At 38.3% G+C, this 20,612-nt stretch overlaps 1 protein-coding gene and 1 long non-coding RNA gene across 4 annotated transcripts in view; one reads left to right on the top strand and one right to left on the bottom strand.

Moving 5' to 3' along the window:
- The first annotated feature begins 3,230 nt into the window (after positions 1–3,230).
- Positions 3,231–13,685, top strand: LOC128078191 (uncharacterized). 3 transcript variants are annotated; one of them, XR_008205362.1, is made up of 4 exons: positions 3,231–3,505; positions 7,360–7,601; positions 9,003–9,247; positions 10,424–13,685. It is a non-coding gene; the product is annotated as an uncharacterized LOC128078191 (long non-coding RNA). The 3 variants fall into 3 exon arrangements; XR_008205363.1 differs by lacking the exon at positions 3,231–3,505 and having other exon boundaries at positions 7,045–7,601; positions 9,152–9,247; XR_008205361.1 differs by lacking the exon at positions 3,231–3,505 and having other exon boundaries at positions 7,045–7,601.
- CCDC6 (coiled-coil domain containing 6) overlaps positions 12,855–20,612 on the bottom strand; it is a 48,164-nt gene continuing 40,406 nt past the window's right edge. Inside the window, exon 9 of the mRNA XM_052678185.1 lies at positions 12,855–18,353. Coding sequence (XP_052534145.1) covers positions 18,162–18,353 — 192 coding nt within the window. The 3' untranslated portion in view covers positions 12,855–18,161. The remainder of the gene's footprint in view (positions 18,354–20,612) is intronic.

Here is a 20,612-nt window from a genome sequence, read left to right as displayed (position 1 = left end):
CACACTGTGGTCTTCTGAAAGGTCCTGAAAGATGGACCAGCCCTGAAGCAGGTGTTCAGAATATCGCCAGGCTAACTGCTGTCTGGCAGACTGTGTACTTTGAAATGCTGATAAAGAAAGTCTCCTAAGTTAATCTTCAAAAATACATGCGCCAGATAAATGCCATTTTTGAACATGCAAAACTTGTAACAAAAAATAAGTAGTAGACATTTAGTTTGAAAAATGCAATCTATGATCACCTTTGCAGCTTTTGCATTACTGTATAAGATTTTTTTTTTTAGGTTCTCACACTAATCATTTAAGTGATAAGGCCATGGAAAAACAATAGGAAAATGTTGCCTGAAAAACAACAACAAAACAAACAAACAAACAAACAAAAACAATTTTATCTTGTTCTTCATTTAAATATTTTTGCTATGCAATGCATTCAACTACTATAGTCACAAGGACTGTCTTCTCAAGATTTCACAACTACATGTGCTTAATAAGTTTTTTGTAATAAACTAGGGAACTATCACAACTTTTCCATAGTGTAATTTTACTAATCGACCAATGTCTATCATTCTCTATGCTGATAAACAAACTATTTGGGTTCCCAAATTAATTATATTGTATGTATTAGAACATTAAGAAAAAAATCACAGTAACTTAAGGCATTTTTTAAAAAAATTATCTTTCAACAAAAATGCAATAGTATATATGAAATGATAAATAACTGCTGGTAGCATGAAGAACATTTGCTAACTGTGTAAAATGGAAATAAAATGACAGTACTACATCTTCAAGCAAAGAAATATTCCTTTCTTTTCTCAGAGCATTCACTTTTACTGAACACAAAGGACGTATTTATTATGGCATAGGCCTCTCATGACCTCTGTGTTAGCCATAAATTCACTGAGATCAATGCCAGCATACGTCACAGGTGTATGGAGATTTTCTGATTTTCAACTGTCTTCTCTTACTGCACTACTCTCATGAAACATCCCCCACAGCAAAACAAAACTTAAGTAAGACTAGGATAACTCAGATCTGTCTTAAGGAAAAGATACAATTTCCTCTGTAAATTGGAAAAGGGCTTCTTACAGGAGAGAGGCAAGAATCACAGCCATCCCACTTGGGAACAGAACTCATACATACAAGTACAGGTACATGAGAGACCCAGATGTCAGTGAAAATATCTCTATGTTAAAAAAAGAAAAAAAAAAAAAATCATAATATACAAATAATCAATCCACTTTCATAGAAAATAGCATTCACAAGGAAATACAATCTATTTCCCATTTCTGAACACTGCACCTCTTCCTGAACTGTTGTACATATATGAACACGGCATCTGAATAGTTTACTTACCTATAGGAAGGTGGACTGGCTTACACAACATTGGCTTTTTTGTTTTCCATCACAAATATCAGACCTTTTTTCATCCGCTGCTGAAAGTAAAAATCTGTTATATAGAAAATAAAAGAACCAGGTCTTTATTATTTCTGAAAAGCAGCGTTAACTTTACAAAGCAAGTACCAGAACATCCCCTCTGGTGCCATGCTACAAATCCAGGGCTGACTACTGCAATAATCAGAGCCATGACACAGGACATGATGAGGTGGCAAAAATGCATTAGAGAAGGTCCTTTAAGAAAACAATGACACCTTTGTTACACAGAACTATCTCCAGCATCTGCTCGTCGAGCATATGACATGGATAGGGCTGTTACCAACCACATCACGTGCCTGATGACTTCCCAGTGGGACTCAGTGTACAATCTGTGTCAATTAATTGCTCTAGAAATGCTCAGGTACTCTCCAGGGGGTAGCTGTTAGTCATTGTTAAAACTATTTAGAATTTCAGAATGGCTTGGTTTGGAAGAGACCTTGAAGATCATCCAATTTCAAACACCCTGCCATGGGCAGGGTTGGCACCCACTCAATGAGGCTGCCCAGAGCCCCATCCAACCCAGCCTTGAATGCTTCCAGGGATGGGGCATCCACAGCTTCTCTGGGCAGCCTGTACCAGTGCCTCACCACCCTCCGAGTAAAGAGTTTGTTCCTAACATCTAACCCAAATTTTCCCTTTTACAGCTTAAAGTCATTCTCCCTTGTTCTATCACTATCAGACCATACAAAAGACAGCCCCCTCCTGCTTATAAGCTCCCTTCAGGTAGTGGAAGTTGGCAGTGGGGTTTCGCCTGGAACCTTCTCTTCACCAAGCTAAACAAGCCCAACTCCCTCAGCCTTTATTCCTAAGAGAGGTGCTTCAGCCCAAGCATTTGTGGCCCTCCTCTGGACCCACTCCAACAACTCTACAGCTTTCTTGTGCTGGCGGTCCCAGGTCTAGATGTAGTACTCCAGATGCAGTCTTAGAAAGGCAGGGTAGAGGGAGACAATCACCTCCCTTACACTGCTGGCCATCCATCTTTCAATGAAACCTCTGTCAGAACAGTCCAAGGAGATGACTTCACCTGCATAGCAGAAATAATGACCATCTTAGCATACTACAAAGGAAGTATTTTTGTCAAGGTAGTCATAAGGCATGGCACGGATACTGGAGGAAGCCCCTCAGAAAGAGGGTTTGCTTATTTCTTAATGAAAATTAATCTACTTGCCATTACCACATGCTGAAATGTAATGGCATCCATCGATCACGGCAGGAAGGATGATGTATTTGTCTCTCTGCAGACAACACACACACACTTTTCATCTTGCTAGAGTATTAAGTTAATAGAGTTGGTAGCTTTTCCCTCACTTAGTTAACCACATTAAAATACTGAGGAAGGCATTTATATTGTCAACAAAATTGAGAGGTTAATAGGAGCAGTACGAAACAGCTAGTGACCTAAATTCATCTCAATGCAATCTCATTACTTCAATGTTGTCATTTTTTTTCCTTGCCAGCTAAGTTGTAGCCTCATTTCCTATATTGTTCTCAGCCTAATCTTGCGTTGTCACAGAGGCAGAGATTTCAAATTACACTGCATTTTTGTAGTCATGCTTACAGTTTGTTACATAGCATGTTCTAAAGCAAGTCACAATTTATCTCTAAATACCCGTGAAGTGTCCCCAAAGGCCTGTGTATTTTAACTTTGTATTGCCAACACAAACTCAGTGGAAGGATGAAAAGGAAAGGAAGGTTCCACAATGGAAGAGGTTTATTTTAAACCTATGTTAAGCTGCCACCAGGCCTGTCTAAATATAGATTTGTCTACAGTAAACACCCTTAGTCTGCATTTAGTGCAGACATGCGGAGTTCTTCAGGAACAGCAAGGAGGCTTTGCATTCACACCCAGGCCCAAGATAATCATAACCGATGTCCAATGAAAGTTTGTAAGCATGTTTTTGTATGTAGGGAGGAACAATAACCAAGAAAAGCTTACCTCTACTGTTGCCCCTATGCCTTTGTCATCTGAGCTTTGGGAAGCTCCATGAAGGCTCTCGAGATGAGTAGCATGCTCACCAAGGGGCTTCAGCTTTCAAGACCAGTTCTTCAAGTCAGCTCAGTTTGCAAAGAACAGGTAAGTGGGGTCTGTGCAGACACGTTCCTTGAGCTTCTGCAGTGGCTTGCACGTCCCCAGGCAGGAGGCAGCTTGTGCTGGACACGTGTTGGTCCTGGCTCTGCCCAGTCAGAAATCCTGCCACTTCTGCCTGGGGTTCCTGCTAACTCCTACCTCCTGTCCTCCACTTGCTAATACTTGCTTTAGCTCTGGCTTGCTAATCCTTGTATTCTGCTAAATATTCAACTATACTGAAATCATCTATATCAAGTACCAGCAAGTAGCCACATCTGTGAAGAGTTTGGACAATGTACTGTCACTAAATTAGCTTAAAAGTTATTTGCTCTGACAACTGCAGTGTAAACATAACTGGTTCCACCACAGTACTGATACTCTCTCCAAGCTTGCATTAACTGTACAGCAGTGACTGTGAAGAGAATTGGAAACCTCTGTGTGTTTTCTTGATCAGAGCCAATCATTTTATTCATAGAATACCTTTCTAAGTAGAAAAGGTACAAATATGAACAAGCATATTTTCACTGAAACAGCCTGGAGACTCCTTTGTACTCTATAAACCAGGCATAAATGTGTAACTACATTTATGATAAACTTCATTTGACTTTTCAGCTTTGCTACCAGACTACTAGATCAGGACTGATTTGCAGGCTGTATTTTAGCAGACTAGCAGATCTGCCAAGATTGAGTACTGTGCTGTTGTGCTGACTCAGAGACAGAGCTGTGCAGTGTCAGCACCTGGGATGGTTCCAGACCTCAATGTAATATGAGTGTTCAGCTCTGAGGTGCATCACCTACCAATGAAATCACGTAACGAGATCTATCTTTGAAACCTTCACAATCTGGTTTGAGGTAGAATATTTCAACTTGTCCAACAACTAGTGAAACAAGTAGACAAAGTAGAAAACAAAACTGTCATTAGCACATATGCATGTTGCATACTCATTTCTGTCCTGAAAACAAGCTGATGAAGGTTTTTGCTTTGCAGCAGCTACCAATGCAACATATCCACAGAATGAGTTCTGACCAGATCTGTACAATACTCCTCTCTCACAAATAACACTCCTTATACAACATCACCTGGCCAGTACAACTTAAGTCTTACGGACCACCTGCTGCCCCTGCAAATCAAGCAGCAAATGCAACAAGAATCATGTGGGAGTACCAGTATCATTTAAACTAACAGCTCTCCAGCATGCATCAATGTTCAGGAACAGTCATTCATTTTGAGGGAGGAAGGAAAAAATTCTTCATAGCACCTGAGTTTTCAACAGCTGGTGTTAACACTTATCCTTATCTCACAAGGAATGATCCTAAGACTTATTGGTACCACAGGCCAAAAAAAAGAGATGTGTGTGAGGAAAAAGAAAACATCCCCTCTAGGAATATGAAAGGCAAATACGGTGCTTTGGTATCCTTTAAGCTATAAAATCTCTGCACTCAGAGGATGAAACAAGCTGTGGAATATGCATATCAGCAAGGCAAAGGTAAATCTTCTGGCAGTGCACTTCAGATTAGGCAATGCCAAAGCAGAAGCTTCCCACCTTGAAAGTGAGATTAGGAGGGGCAGGCAGAAAGACCAGCTCACTGATGCCAGTCTCAGAAAATCCAGTGCCATTATATACGTAAAGAGAGTTCCAAATGACTGATTTAGATGTCATTCAGACACTGCTGAACAGAGAAGTGAAATACACTCCTGTAAATATAAATGGATTTTGCCTCGGTAATTTCATAACATTTTGACATACAGTCTACATTCATTTGCAGGATTTCTGGCTTTGATCTTCTTATGATAGATGTTAAGATCTGATAAGCTTTTGTCCAAAAAGTTACATGTGAGTCATGATCTAATTTTTAAGACACAGCCTGAAGTCTCTACCTTGAATTCACAACATTTTGGAGCAAATTTGTTTTTCCCCAAAGCAAAAGCGTGCATTTAATACACATACAAAAAAAGACCACTTTCAGAGGAAAGCTTCTTGAAAGGGTTGCACTGCCAAGTATGCAACAGGAAACAGAGTCCCACCTTGAAGTGCACAACACATGCTTGTAACAATGCCATGAGACTGAGGGCTAAGCCATGGTTCTGCAGGGGCGTGCATTTTGGGGATAATTCAAGCAGGCTTTTAAAGATCTTCTAAAGCATTATAAAGCCCATCTGTTCTTATCTGTTCCTCATCCTCAGAATGCGAATCTCTGTAACCATACTTAGTCCATACAGACCTTGCTGATTTGCTCTGTAAATTGTTTTTAAATCGTTTTAATTCGTGTCATATAATATTAAAAAAAAACTCCTCATATACTTCATGCATTTGAGCAATACTTTCTAAGGACTGTTAATGTGCACTGAAATAAGTACACAGTTATCCAGTTTTTTTTACACTGTTGATTCAGCTAACGGATAACATACACAGAAATGGGCACAGAAAGAATGTTATAATCCCATATTAAATCGTACATGCATTTGCTTATCATGGAGCCCAGAGAAAGATTATTCCATACCAATTGAGGCACACAGTAATAAACTACAAGAATTTCTATTTTCAAATATCCAGTATTATCAGTGCCATAAGTAATGAGGAATTGCCTTATCTTTTTCAAGACATTTAATTAGCGTTGACTGGTGGTATCACCGTGTGAGAACTTTGAAGAAACTCAAGTTTTAGTACATCACTCTACAAGCAAGCCTTATGTTAGGTATGTGACATATAGAGCAGCCAGAAAAAGTATCATCAGATTACTACGACAAACAGGTGTTTTGAATGAGTATTGGTTAGAAAATTTGAGCTTAGAGTAAACTGGTCAGCTTCTTCTCTCTACTTGTGAGTCTCATCTTAGAGTAAGGTTATTTCTCCATTGATTTATGTGACCTATTTTTAGTTACTGAGAAGGTCCTTAGAAGAGACACAAGTATCTGCAAGGATATTAAAGGGATTTGAGAGGCAAAAAACCCATTATCTTGTGGGGGGAAAAGGCTGTTCTTGTTTGGATATACTTATATATTTTGGAAATATTTGAGACACCGAAGAAAGTTTACTTTCAAAATCTCTACACAGACTTAGAATTTATTTTTAACACATAGCATTCCCACACAGTTAATGTTCATGAACTGACACGTTACTTCTTCCTCTTTCCTCTGCACTGGATAATCATTAAAAGAAGTATCTATGGTTATAGTTTGCCCAAAAGTTCAATTGACATTGACTTAATATGTAATTAGATTGCATCTTAAGTACAGGTCTTCGTACAAAATGCCATTGCTTCATATTGCAGTTTATTTATTTTTATTTTTTTAAACAAACACCAGTGAGGAAAACAATCTCAGAGCAGATCTACCCCAGTCAAAAGACTTAAAGTAAAACAGGTGAAGAAATATGAATTTAAAACTTGAGTAAGCTGACAGCTAATTAAGCTTGCAATCCCAGAACATTGTTATTTTTTTAAAAGGGAAGTTTTTTGCCTCAGGGTAGGCTGACAAACCACCTTAACTTTCTCCAGTTCAGAGATGGAAATCATCCTTCACAGCTTCCATTACCTGTTTTTGATGTCCTGCAGTAATTACACAACTGCTCTGGAAAGCAAAAAGAAGCTACGGGATCCTTGCCTCTGAGTAGAACACTTGGGAAGGGGCTAAGAAAAAAGTTTTTGCTAATCCATTGCTCTTCACTGAGACCTCCCCCAACCTAACCCTAAAGCTGGGATGGGAAAGCAGAAGAGAGCATGTTAGGTTTTTATTGCTTGTTCTACTTTTGGGGATTGGCTGTGGAGGAAGAAAGTAAACCCTGATTATCACGAGGGCAACTTCAGTATCAGTGGACAGATAAGGAGAAAGCAGCATGTTGGCCCCTTTTGCCCCACAGGAATGACGTTGCAGTGCCTTTCACTGAAATCTGAGATCTGAACCCGGGAGGAAGAGCTCAGTTTAGAAATCACCGTGAATTTTTCAGGAAGGTGTAGAAGACTTCAAAGTTAATTTTGAAATCTGCTGATCCATTTGGAATTTGCAACCAAACTCAGTTCTCATTTCTACTTGTCTAGTTCCCAAGCTATTTTACAACTGCTATTTCACCAGTATGAACAACAGCTGACCCACAATATCTAGGTAAGTCCTAACTTCTGCTATCAATAAATCCTAGTATTTTGGGAATCAAAGATTCATTGATGTCTGCTCAATTACATCTAAAAAGCTTCCTTGCCATAATACATTTAAATAATATCAGGTAGGTGACAGTGCTGTAAAATAAGCAAACCACTACAAACTCCTTCCCAGAACAGTTTATTAAGAAGGAATCTGGAAGACAAGGAGAAAACAGAAAAATGAGAGCACTGAAGTTGTTCTGTCAGCAGCTAATGGGGCTACTATGAAATGACAGTTAAGTTTGGCAGTTTCAGTATCATTTATAAGAAAAAAATCACTGAAACACAGTTCTGCAGTAGTAAAAGGAAGCTGCCCCAGCAAGTATAGGAGACTGCTAACAAGCAGTATGGACAAAAGATTCAGACGAGCATGAGAACCAAGCAGCAAAAGATCAAAGAAGAAAAGGGCAAATAAACCTGGTAGCATGTTAAAAAAACCAAAAGAACTTCTAAAGAAGTGAAACTTGTAGCCTGACAGACTCTCAGTCATGATCAGTTCAATCAGTGCACTGTTTATCCAGCACTTCACAGCTTTTCCCAGCATACTTACAGTAAATTGTATCACTATCATCAGACATCCTGTCTAGCCAAATAGTGGGAATCTTTGGGAAATTACTTTCCTTTCATTTTTAAAAATATATAACCTGGGAAAATGGAGATGCCTTGTTTGGCTTGACACATCCTGAAACTAAGAATATGTTTCAGAGTAAGAATATTATTCAGAATATTTCAATAGTGAAATGGAAATACTTAAGGAAAAACAAAACAGAACAAAACAAAATAAACACAAAAAATCCACAACTATTAATTCCAGCAAAAAGGTCAATTTCTTCTTCAAAAACAAGATCGATTCCCCACTCGCTGGGTTTTTAACCAGTGTAAAGGAACTTACTCTGTTCACGTTGTGCCCTGTCCTCCCGTTATCCATCTGGCACACCCAAACTGCTGTCACGCATTACTCACAGCGGTTTGTTTCATTATTCACATAACTTTCTGTAAAATGGTGGGTAGGTAAGTTAAGCTGTTATACATTAAAACAGAAACTGAAAACCTAAAACTTTCCTTGCCCGACAGTCTTGCCCTGGAAGCAGCAGTCTGTGTTGCATGTCAGAAGTGTAAAAACCTGTCAGGGATTCTTGCTCTCAGCATATGTGGGAGGTGAAATCACAGAAGCCAATTACTTTTCTTCTGTTTTCCTTGCTCTTTTTTTTTCCATACCTCTTCCCTCCCCCCATTCTTTGCAAAGATAGGAACAAGCCAGAACCAGACAGACTGCAGTGAGGGCTCCAGCTCACATGCTGGCTGTGCTAAAGCTATGATACAGTGTTGAATCTGAAATGGGCTTTGTTTTGTCTTCCTGCTACAGATCAGGCAGATGCATAGAACTAGGAGAGGTGGTAAAACTGGAAGAACATTAGTAATATTTCTAGCCACGTTCATATAAGCACGGATGTTTGGACTTGATGATCTCTTGAGGTCTCTTCCAATTCCTGTGATTCTGTGATCTCTCTCTAGAAAAACAAACCAAACCCATCAAACACATGCATTAAACTCCAGACGAGCTAAGAATGGTGACTGTTCTCAAGAGACCACGTGTTTACAAGAATCTAGGTAAGATTTGGGTTGAAATTACAGTTAATACGGATTTAGTGCAAAGTGCTCTCCTTTCAATTAGGTGGGTTTCTACAACATACGATAAACATAAAAGTCAAAGCTTTACTCTGTAGTTTTGACTCTCACAAACCATCCATCCAATGCACTGACACTTGAATCAGGGAGATTCAAGAAAAAGGGCATCACATTCCCAGAGCATCTTTGGGAAGCTATTGGGGTATTTCAGCCAAAAAATAGGTTTTGCTCTGCACTTAACTCAGAAATTAACTTCAGTTACACAGAGCCAATACTCATACACTTAAAAATAAGAGACACTTCAGTCTACACACAAGGTTTTAAAAGAAACTTCATGACTTTTCACAATATGAAATAGTTGATTTCAGAACCCTTAACTTCGGAATCCTTTACTACCTCTAGGAACTAACTGCATTAATAAAGTCCTTCATTAAACAGTCAAGACAACAGTCATACTAAACCTAGAGCTCCGTAATAGCGTGAAGAATGTAGTAACATTTAACAGGATTAATTCCTTAATACGTTGTCATGGCTAACATTTATTTTGGAAATAATTTAAATACAACTTATTATATTTATGATTCACTAAATTTGCTGTAAGTTCTCTGTGCAGGACCAGCAAACAGATAACAGTTACATACAAATATGTTTGGATAAGTGACAGTACTCAAGGATGTATTATAAGACTTTATTCTAACCACTCATGCACAGAAACTCATTTCTAAATAGTTTCAGTGAACATTAAGATGTTGCTGATATACAACACTGCAGATGTGGATTAAACACTTCCAGGCCCTAAACACAGTTGGCTACATCCAGATGTTCTGTGAGATCCCTGTAATTTCCTCAACTCATCTCTACTGTGAGAAGTACCTGCGCTGTTTAGATCAGAACCACTAGTCAGGAGCTTCTGCCTTGTTGAAAGAACAGAGATGATCACACAACATGCATTTGAGACTATCACAGACCACTGTTCGGGTTTCATTAAATTCATGACAGATTTTGTTTAAAATACCTGATGTCCAGCTTTTACTCTTATTTCTAAATAATCTTTTACTCTATGTCACTCAAAAGAAAAAAAAAAAAAAACAAAAACGTTTGCCTGAGCAGGCATCACCACCAACACACTGATTAACAAGAAGACTTTCTCTCTTCCAGGGATACAGAAGAGGCTGTAGCCAATTCCATGACGAGCCCTCAGGCAGAAAAGCATTACTCCCCTATACTCGCATTCAGTGTTTTTTGCATTCCAAAGACCTAATGGTCTTTCACAGGCATCTTAAATCTCCATCTGGGAAATGCAGGACTAATTTCAAACTCTTCTTGCTTCTGCACTGAAGGATATTTTGTTCACCTCTCACCTTACACCTCAAAAGGTATATAATTGCCCATAATTGCCAGAGAAAAAGTGTATAATAATGCGTGAGCAACTTGATACTCCTACTGGCATTCTAGATAAAGATTAAGGTTATCAAAATTGCTTACTTTACAATGCAGAGTTTATTTTCTGCTCTCAGCAGTTTATCGGAATTTTTATTACTGCAATGCTGAGAACCTGCTCTCCCAGTACAAGCTCCAGAAGAAATAAAGAAGAACCACTTAAAGAGGAGATCACATGGACAAAGGAACTTGAAATTACACTGATCACATGCATATTCTTCTCATTTTGTCTTCTGGAAGAATTCAATTTACTCCTTTCAGTTCAGACAAATGTCAGAGAAAAGATGAAAGGCATGAAGACAAACAGCATCAGCACAGCTCATTCACTGGTCAACACTCTCACCAGGTGCATCAGTATCAAGCAGGCTACTCACAAGGAGACAGGCAGAACAGATTGCTCAGCATTTGCAGCAGTGGAGAGAATAAAAGCATCTGATGAAATACTGTGTTGTAGGAACAGAATAACACAGAAGAGCTAGATCAGCATTTCACTGCAGAAGTACTCACATGTCCTGCTGCCCTAGAACCTGCAGTCATCATGCTACAGGGATTTTCCTGTATATATTATCACCAGATTAAATGGACAACATGCTCTTTATAGTGTCAGTGAGAAAAGAGTACAAAGTAAAGCAGCAACTCTTATTCATACACAGGAACACAGGAAATGCAGAGCAGAGAGTGTGCATACAGATACGTACCAGAGAAGGAGCTGAACAAGGCAGGAACAAGTGGATCCATCCAAGCAGTTTGGTAACACTTGGACACTGAATAGAAGATGAACAAAGGACAACTGAGAAGTGCTACCAAGGCTAAGATCTAAGCCCAGAAATTTGGCAATACAGCAAAGTACACAAAAAGTATGCTGTGCAGGCAAACTCTGTGCTAAGTTAATGCATGAACGCATACAACAATAAGAAGATGACAAAAACAGATTTCACAAGGGACAACAAAACAAAGCACCTACACAAGTTTCAGAAGCATATCCACCACTGTTAGCTATCTAAGGCTTATAATTCAACACACTGCAACTATAAAAATGCTAGGACTGTTCTTATTGCTGCTTTCACTCAAAGACAGTTAACACAATGTCACAGTATCAAAGTGTTCACTACAAATAACAAAAATATCCGTAAATTTATATTAATCAATACAATGCTTTAACAAAGACAAAACAGTACAAACAGTACAAATTGTGGTGGATTTTTAAGATAAGTCTCCATTAGAATATGGCAGAATATGTCAAAAATAGAACTACCTAAGCTGTCAATGTTTGACTACAATAAAAATCATGAAAAACTGTAACAGACTACCAGACACTATAACCTTTAGCAGTGCAAAAAAACTGGAAGGTATTCTCTTCCAAACTACGAAACAGAAAGCAAACCTTTTAATACGTGCAAAGGAACATTTCTCCCTTCTCTTCCACTCACAAATAGAATAGAATAGTAGCTGTACCGTCGTAAACTTCTTAAGACTCAAGAATGTACGATAGGGCCCATGTCCCAAATCATCAAAAAGTACCCGCAAGGTGTGCAGGCCTACTAAGATCAAAAGTTCTTGCTGTGGCAAAAAAAAAGAGATAAATCTCACTGGAAGGAAATTGGAGGTCAAATATACATATTTAACTGTGAAAGATGTTCTGGAATTTTTAGTGCCCCATCCCTGCAGGCATTCAAGGCCAGGCTGGATGTGGCCCTGGGCAGCCCTGGTCTGGTGGTTGGCGACCTTGCACATAGCAAAGAGTTGAAACTAGATGATCACTGTGATCCTTTTCAACCCAAGCCATTCTATCATTCTATGATTTTCCCCACAATAACAGCTCAAGAGACAGAGCTACACTTTTCCAAGATGGAAGTAAAGCTAAGGAATCAAATATGCACAGCTGATTGTACCTTGAATATCCACATCTGATTCAAAGCAAAGAGCATCTCAGGTACAAACTTTATTGTACAAATAAGGTAATCCCCAGATTCTCCAATCAGCCACTTAAGTGAAAATACCAGAAACAGTCCAATTAGAATCAAAAACAGCAAAAACAGACAAGCACATATCTTTCACCGATTCTTAGTTTTCATTCTCTTCACCTCAGTGATGGCAAGCTGATAGAAGGAAATATACATCCACCCCATAGTCTTTCAATACAAGTAAATACAAAAAAAATCAAGTGTTTATTGGAAATCTGCATGAAGGCACAGATGAGCTTGATTACAGACACATTGTAACAATTACAAATATATGTAAACACGTTGAGATATACAACAAAGCAGTAATACAGCTAATACAGGAATAAAATGTAATCTGTTAAAAAAAAACAACAACAAACTTTTGTATCTGAGGTTCTTTCAGTTATAAGATCTGATTCACACCAACACAGTGTAATGTTTTTAAGTCACCACTTGGATTCACACTCAACAAATCTGCACTTTGACTGTTGTTATTAACTGATGTATTTATAAACTGGATCCAAATTTGAACAGGTTTCCTTCCCTAGGAGCAGGAAAACAAAGGAATAACCAACTAGACACACATCCAACCTAGAATAAGGCTTCAGAGATTCCCTAAACACGTAAGAGCAATCACTGATGTACTGAAATTAAATATAAGCTTCAGAAAAGCTCAAGGACGTTAGTTCCACTTTTACTTGCATTTGAGGAAATTGCTGAATTTCTGCAGGAAAGGAACAGTCTACATCTGTCAGGTGATTTTTTTCTTCCTCCACAGGAGGCTTAGATTTCATCTGAAACACCTGCCAAAACAAAAGTCAGCAATCACAAACTAAAGTGCCTTGGACAGCTTAGGCTTTACCACTAGAACAAAATGCCTTTGTTTACAGATACAACATCAATTCATATAGTGAGAAAACTCACCTTTGCAAGTAGAACACTACTTCCAATATTTCTGTGGAAAGGGGAATCACTTTTTTTTTTTTTTTTTTTTAATTAGATACCAGCACCAAGAACTTAAAAAAAAAAAAAAACAACTGCAACACAGCTCTTTGAAAAATGTCGTGGTTCAGGCCTAGCCAAAGAGTACTCTGAGCAGCAACTTACTACAGGAACATGCAGTTTTCTCAACCTCAACCATCTGGCCAACTCTCCACTCCCCATCTACAAAAGCTTTATAACCTTTGGAGCCCAGCTGCAGTGAAGAAAGACTCCTGTCTGGGTAATATATGCTGAAAAAAGCCTAGCATAGCTACATTTCTACTGACTCTGCAGCCACATCATCCCAACGTAAAGATGAGGTAGTACTTTTCTTTGGAGCCCAACTAGTTGAACAGGAAAGGAACAAAAATTATTCTTCCTACTGTAGCAGCTGTCTGTTAATGCAGCACCAAATCTCTGCATTTTCTCCCTCTTCTTCAGGGCACATTACTAATGCAAGCACAGGAATAGCTTCTAAAAAGAGAAATCATATTATGAGCATACAATCCCACCTGAACTAAGACTGAATCATAAAGGCCACATTATGGCACACTGAGTGGCTTTCTCCAATCCACAAAATGGCAATGTCTCTTAACCTCTATTTGTACTGGGACTAGTGATTTTTATCCAAAGAGCATACGAAAGATCCTGAGTACTTATTACAGTGAAACGCAGACTAAAAAAAAATACAGAAAAATAAAAATTAACAAATCTAGTTCAAATCCAAAAAAGATTGGGAGAGAAATTCACCTCATTTGAGAACTGAGGAAACCAGATTGTCTCTATGAATACAGTTCATTTGGAACTTATGGGCCTTGTTTTTCCTTCCTTGAAGAAGGCAGTTCCTTCCTCTTAAGGGAGGTTGCTGCAACGTACACATGTATCAAGATTTCATAGCTTACACTAATAAGCCTTCTGTTTCTTTATGAGATGGCTTGAACTGGAGAAATATGCTCTGCATAGTTCATACTCTGTAGACTCCCACAGATCAAAAAGAAGCCAATTGCTATGACTAAAACAAAGGAAACATTGGAAAAAAATGGAATAGGATTAGAACTTATACTGCCTGTAAAACTAAACATTAGAGGGGGAAACAAAAAAAAGAAAAAAACAAACCAAACCAAACCGCTATAAGACTTTAAAGAGGTCCCTGGATGCATCCTCTTAGTAAGCAATAACTAATATTGAGAATGAAAGACTGTGACCTTTGCCAGCCAAAACCAGCCAAGGCTCCATGGTCAGCTTCCATATTTAACAAAATATATGGAGTCTAAATTGTTTCCTGTTAACAGTGCAGCTTGCACAGATTCCAGGAAATTCCAACATTTTCGTTGCTTCCAAGACTGTACTTTTCATTCAGTTGAAGTGCACTGAAGTTCCACTCAGAGAGATGGCTTCATGAATCTGATTTTAACAGGACAAGGAGTCCTGTTTAGCTCTGGTACAGCAAGACAGACGCTACTGTCTTTGAATGTTACTTTCTTGGGAATCTCTGATAATCCTTTTTGACCTTGGGAATATGCTCTTAGAGGAGTAGATATAATTAAAACAATCTTATCTGGCTTTTAGCTGGAAGACTATCTCCGAACAATCCCATCTCTTCTTCCAAAGAACTCCTCTGGAACAAATTCTGGATAAAATGAACTCAATGCTCTACAGAGATCAGCTGCATTCCAGTGTCGAAACCAGATCCCTTGAGAGAAAAAGTAAAAAAGAAAGCTGTTTGGTTGTCAGAGAAGTAAGTACTGCTGAAACAGCCACAAGATTTATTTATTTATTTTAAACCTTCAGCTATAAACAGGCACACTCACAAAATGTTCATCACGGCTAAAAGTTGCTCCTGTGACCTTGCACAACTCGCGATGATGCATCGTGTAACCCACAGGCATCATAAATGATGACAACAGCAGAAACCTACCCGGATGCTTCTCAGATAAAATAAAGAAGCTAAGCCAGACCTCTCTGTCAGAGGAGTTTCTCTAGCCTATGGAAGATTCTCACAAAATCACCACTGCAGAATGATAATTCATTATTATAATTCACAAAGAAAACTGAAAATCCATTTACATTTATTAGGACATGGTTGTGCACAATTCCTTATCTTCTTCAAAAAGACTACAAATAGAGCTTAACACTTCTGATTGCAAGCACAAGTTTGTTCAACGTTCTTAATTAGGTAAGGCCAATTTAGTGGCTTGTTACACTTTCAGGATTTAGTATACATTTGGCAGTTCTTTACTTTCATCTGGTAACAGTCCCATTGGAATAATACGGAGAGTTCACTAAGACACTTCATAACAGCAGCTGAATTGAGTTACACAAATTCAGTTTTGGAATATGCATCAAATGTTATTCGAGGCAAATTTCTATTTTAAGGTCCTTATACAACATTATCAAAGGCCTTCCCCCACCCCCAGCATTTATACTAGTACTACTATTGGCTCGTACTCCATAGAGTCATACGGCCAAAAATCTCAAAGCACTTCAGAAAGGAGGACACCATTTTCAACAGTGATATGATCAAGCTGGAATCCTGCTTATAAAAGAATATATATTTTTTATTTCTCTTCAGCTTACAAAACCAATCCTACCTATCTTGACCTTAGTCTCACCTCTGACTGCCTATCATCTTCTCACATGCAATCCTACCACTGATTCAGGAGCTGCGTTTAATGGTAATGCTCACAGCTGTATTTCCTCTGTGGAAAAATGAGCACCTGCCATGGGCAGTTATTTTCAGATGGAAGCACTGGTCGAATTGTAGATCTGCCACAATCTTGAGTATCACTTTATCAGAAAGTCACTGTCATAACTAAAGTAATTTGATAATGCACTTGATCCCACACTGGTTTAACAAGTGTAATAGGCTAGGTATGCATTTCTCTAAATTCTCTATGAGCCGAAACTACATAGATAGAATGAATAAATTCTAGTTTTGCCATAAGCTGAACCTTTTACAACACTGTTTTAACTTACTACTTTGATTTAGAGCACTGATTTTATGAAGATATTCAACCTTCAACTCTTACTGAATAGTTGAGCGGCAAACATGGAAAATACATGTACAAGTCTTACTATACTACCAAAATGCTGTACTTCCTTCTTAAAAGTGTCCTTAATAAAGCATAGGCATGTCAAACAAATTTTTGTAAACAAAAGATAAATTACTCACGTTCTGCTCTGATTATAGCCAGATACATATTCTCATAAAATAAACATTCTCTTGTCATTTTCCATGGCCCACATATAGATGAGGTAAACCACTTGAAATCATCAATAATATATAAACCTCAGTACTCAACAGGAACCTCAGGAAAAATAAAACTGAGCAAGATGTCAATACCAAGAAGTGACACTTTGTTCCACTGCAAAGTGAAACCAAACAATTTATTTGTGCTAAATGAATGCAAAGAATGTATTTGAAACATATTTCTTTATACATTGTACCGGCTTAGGCTGCTAAATAAGCATTCATTAGTGCCATGTTGTGCTACTTTCTTGTACTCTGTTTCTATCAAGTAATACAACATTTTTGGCTGTTATGCCAATATATTCCTATATGCTCATTGTACATCTTGTTATCTAACAGACTTGAACATTTCAAATACTTGTTTAATCTTTGTTTTAGGGAAATCACAATTAATATATTTTAACAAGGAAAAAATAATCAGCTGTTTTCTACAATCATGTTGCCTTCTGCAGCAAAAAATCAAAGAGCACACTTCAATCAGCTATCAGTAACCTGTGGGCAGGACCACACTTAGAGCTCTAAGTTAACTGCGACAGATCACACCGTATGGACAGCTTACAGGTTAATGTAAACGTCAAGTGAAATAATTAAATCTTAAGGTCCACAAATGGTACATTCCATATACTCCAGCAAGTCAGCTCCCTCTCCTTAAAATTCACACTGCACCATACGTTTGAGGTGTTTTTAAACAGAAGTATGGATGTGTCCTGTGTGCTGAATTAAGCTTATTTACTACGTAATACAATAGAGTATGTGTCTTGGGCACTGATTAGGGTGACTGACTCACTTTTGCGCTAGAAGCTGTTATTTCAAATGACTGAAACGTAGTGCTAATTTTCCACAAGCCTGGTAAAACACTGTAATATTTCAGAATTTATCAGATAGCCCATCATGCCTTTAACTTTATGCAAATTGTCATGAAAAAATATAGAAAGGTATCCCTTTAATTTTACAAACCTAGAAGCCAGGAAAATGAAGCTTTGGAGCCAAGCAAAACGACATAATGTCGTATTACCAAACAGAGTTGCAAATGTTCCAGCCAGAGAATGGACATACATGTAGTTCAAGTAAACACTGATGGAAATTTTCGTTAAGTTAGTGTTGTAGACCCACAACACTGGCTGCATTTTTATACAAACGTTTACAACACAATTAACAGTGAAGCCTATATAACCTCAGTGCAAATAAGTCAAATCCAAATATGCCAAGTAAGCCTTTGGCTTTAGTAAACTGCTCCATGTTATGAGTCCAATTCTGACATACAGACTGCTGAGCACATGCACTAAGGCTGAGAGGAGGGATGCACTGAATGTTGAAAAGTGGCTGCCTGCGATGCTGCGGATTGGACCGTAGGTTGCACAGGTGGAGGAGGTGGTGGCGGAGGTGGCTGCACAGGGGTCTGCGTGTTTGGAGAAGGAGGAGGAGTGGGACGTTTAAATTTGTCAGGGCTGTTACTTCTTCGTGGTGAAGGCCTCTGCAGAACAAATATTGAAATTATGTTTAACGCATTCCTTAACAACTTTAGGTGCAAGTCCTCTAATCAATGTATTGAGCTTGGCACAGGAAAAAAAAACAACACAATTATATGGGGAGAATCACTTTCAAACATTGCAAGAGTCACGGTACAATTTCTATGTATGATACATTGTTTCTCTAAAACAGAAAGCAAAGGAAAGTAGAAGTATTTCTGAAACCAAACAAAACATGCGTTCCTTCCAGTCAGCTTGCAGGAAATGAAAATAAGACATTATGTCCTGAACATATGTTTACCTCTGATGATCTGCAACCTATAAAAGAGATTTGGAGAGACGCCGAAAGGATGGTAACTCTCAGTTGTGCTAGCCCAACAGCAGGCACTGATGAACTTTTAAATTTACCCTGCTGGCACATCAGGTCCAAATATGCAGTCTGTGAGTGAGTGTGGGAATGTCCTGAATGCCAAAGCATTTGCCTGGAATCTTTAGCATTCTGAAAGACTCCTAACCTGCATTCTAGAGCAAGACTGAAGCATAACTTATGTTTTCATTCTGAGAACAAATATCACACAGCAAAGATCACAATCCCTTGAGCTGCAGAAAAAAGCAGTTATTAGAAAGTTCCCCACAACACAAACCACAGATCTGCCATAGACTCCACATTTAAACACAAAGATTTAAAGTCCAGTTTATATTTACAATCCAGTGAGGAGAAAAGAATCTTAAAAGTTAGCCATGTGACAACTGTAAGTTACACTGCAGAACTAACTTCTACAGTTTTGAAACTGGTCACTACTTACCAATATGGAACTTCATGGTATGACAAAACCACCCACCCACAATTAATAACCAACCAAAATCAATCAGCTCTGAGGAGAAGAATGGTTACAGTGCTACACTAAATGCTTTACATATAAACTCAATTTATTCCATAAAGGAGGTTAAAAATAAGAACCAAGAAGCAAATAGCAGTTTGACCAAAAAATGTGTATTGTATCTATTTGTCTGCAAAACTATGTACAATAGATCAGTTGCACACTCTACTGAAAAAGTCAAGGGATTATCAATAACTGACTGATGTTTCTGAAACATTTTAAAATCATTTATTGACTTTGTTATTGCCTTTACGTCTAATAACATGAAGGGAACCGGCCTAAGCATCAACACAAAGCCAAGAGCCACTTAAACACACCTTCTTCAAAACAGTATTTTGTCCTAGCAGTTGTCCTTGTTATAGTGACTGAGTGAGACCCCAATTAACTTATACTAGATGAAAGAGCAGAATTAGCATTTCACAGAGACTGATGAGAACAAGGTCCTTCAAAAATTTACTTACAAAACTAGGCTCTAGATCTTCCAGAAGATTTTCCTGTGGCTAACCTGTGGTTAGTTACAGCAGGGGACTGGACTTGAATTAGGACTCTACCCTTCTGCTGAGCTCCAGCCTCCTGTTCTAAGTACTAGTATATAGCTCCCACTTCCATTTGCTCACTGGAATTAGCAATGACTTTAGCATGTTTACCTAAGCAATTTTAGAAACAGACATATTTTAACATTCTTCTAAATACTCTATTGAAACACGTTTTCACATCTGCGAACGACAAGTATGAGCAAACACCTTACAGAATAATATTCACACTTGACCATATCTGTTGAGAAAAATCAAAATGGACTTGACACACCCACTACAAGCCGTCTTTCCAAAGATGGCTAATACTGAGGCTCTGTTTGCTCATAAAACTCCACAAATACTGAGAAGAAACTCAATTAGGTAGAAATGCATTAAATAACAGTGTTAAAAAGGAAACAAATCCAGTTGAAAGATATACTGAGAAATTGTCCTAGCAAATGTTTATTATATTAACTTTCTTCTTTGCCAATGAGAATAGAAAATAAGAGTTAACTGCCTGTTACAGTGACATGGTGGTAGCATTGTGTGCCATCCTGGAGAAAACCTGAGCTTGGAGCAACCTCAGATGACTCATCCGTCAGATGGTGGAGACTAGGAGAAAAATGAAAGCAGTGTTTTTACTTCCTGTGATAGGCTCAGTAGCTTAGAACATCACTTCTCACATCCTGCCTGCTGATCCATAAGATGATACCTATTACTGTCCTTAAGATGATAATACATCCTATTCTTTTGCGGAAAATAAGGTTCTTCAAAAAGAATCAGTTTCTGAGGGGTGAAGAGGAAAATCAGGGTTGAAGAAAGCAGCAATAGATATCTTGGAGTAAAGAGACAAAAACAAACATATACA

Source organism: Tympanuchus pallidicinctus, unplaced genomic scaffold (genome assembly GCF_026119805.1).
Source record: "Tympanuchus pallidicinctus isolate F22 unplaced genomic scaffold, pur_lepc_1.0 scaffold16, whole genome shotgun sequence".
NCBI lineage: Eukaryota > Metazoa > Chordata > Aves > Galliformes > Phasianidae > Tympanuchus > Tympanuchus pallidicinctus.
The sequence above is the reverse complement of the archived record's forward strand: the minus strand, read 5'-3'. Positions and strand labels throughout refer to the sequence as shown.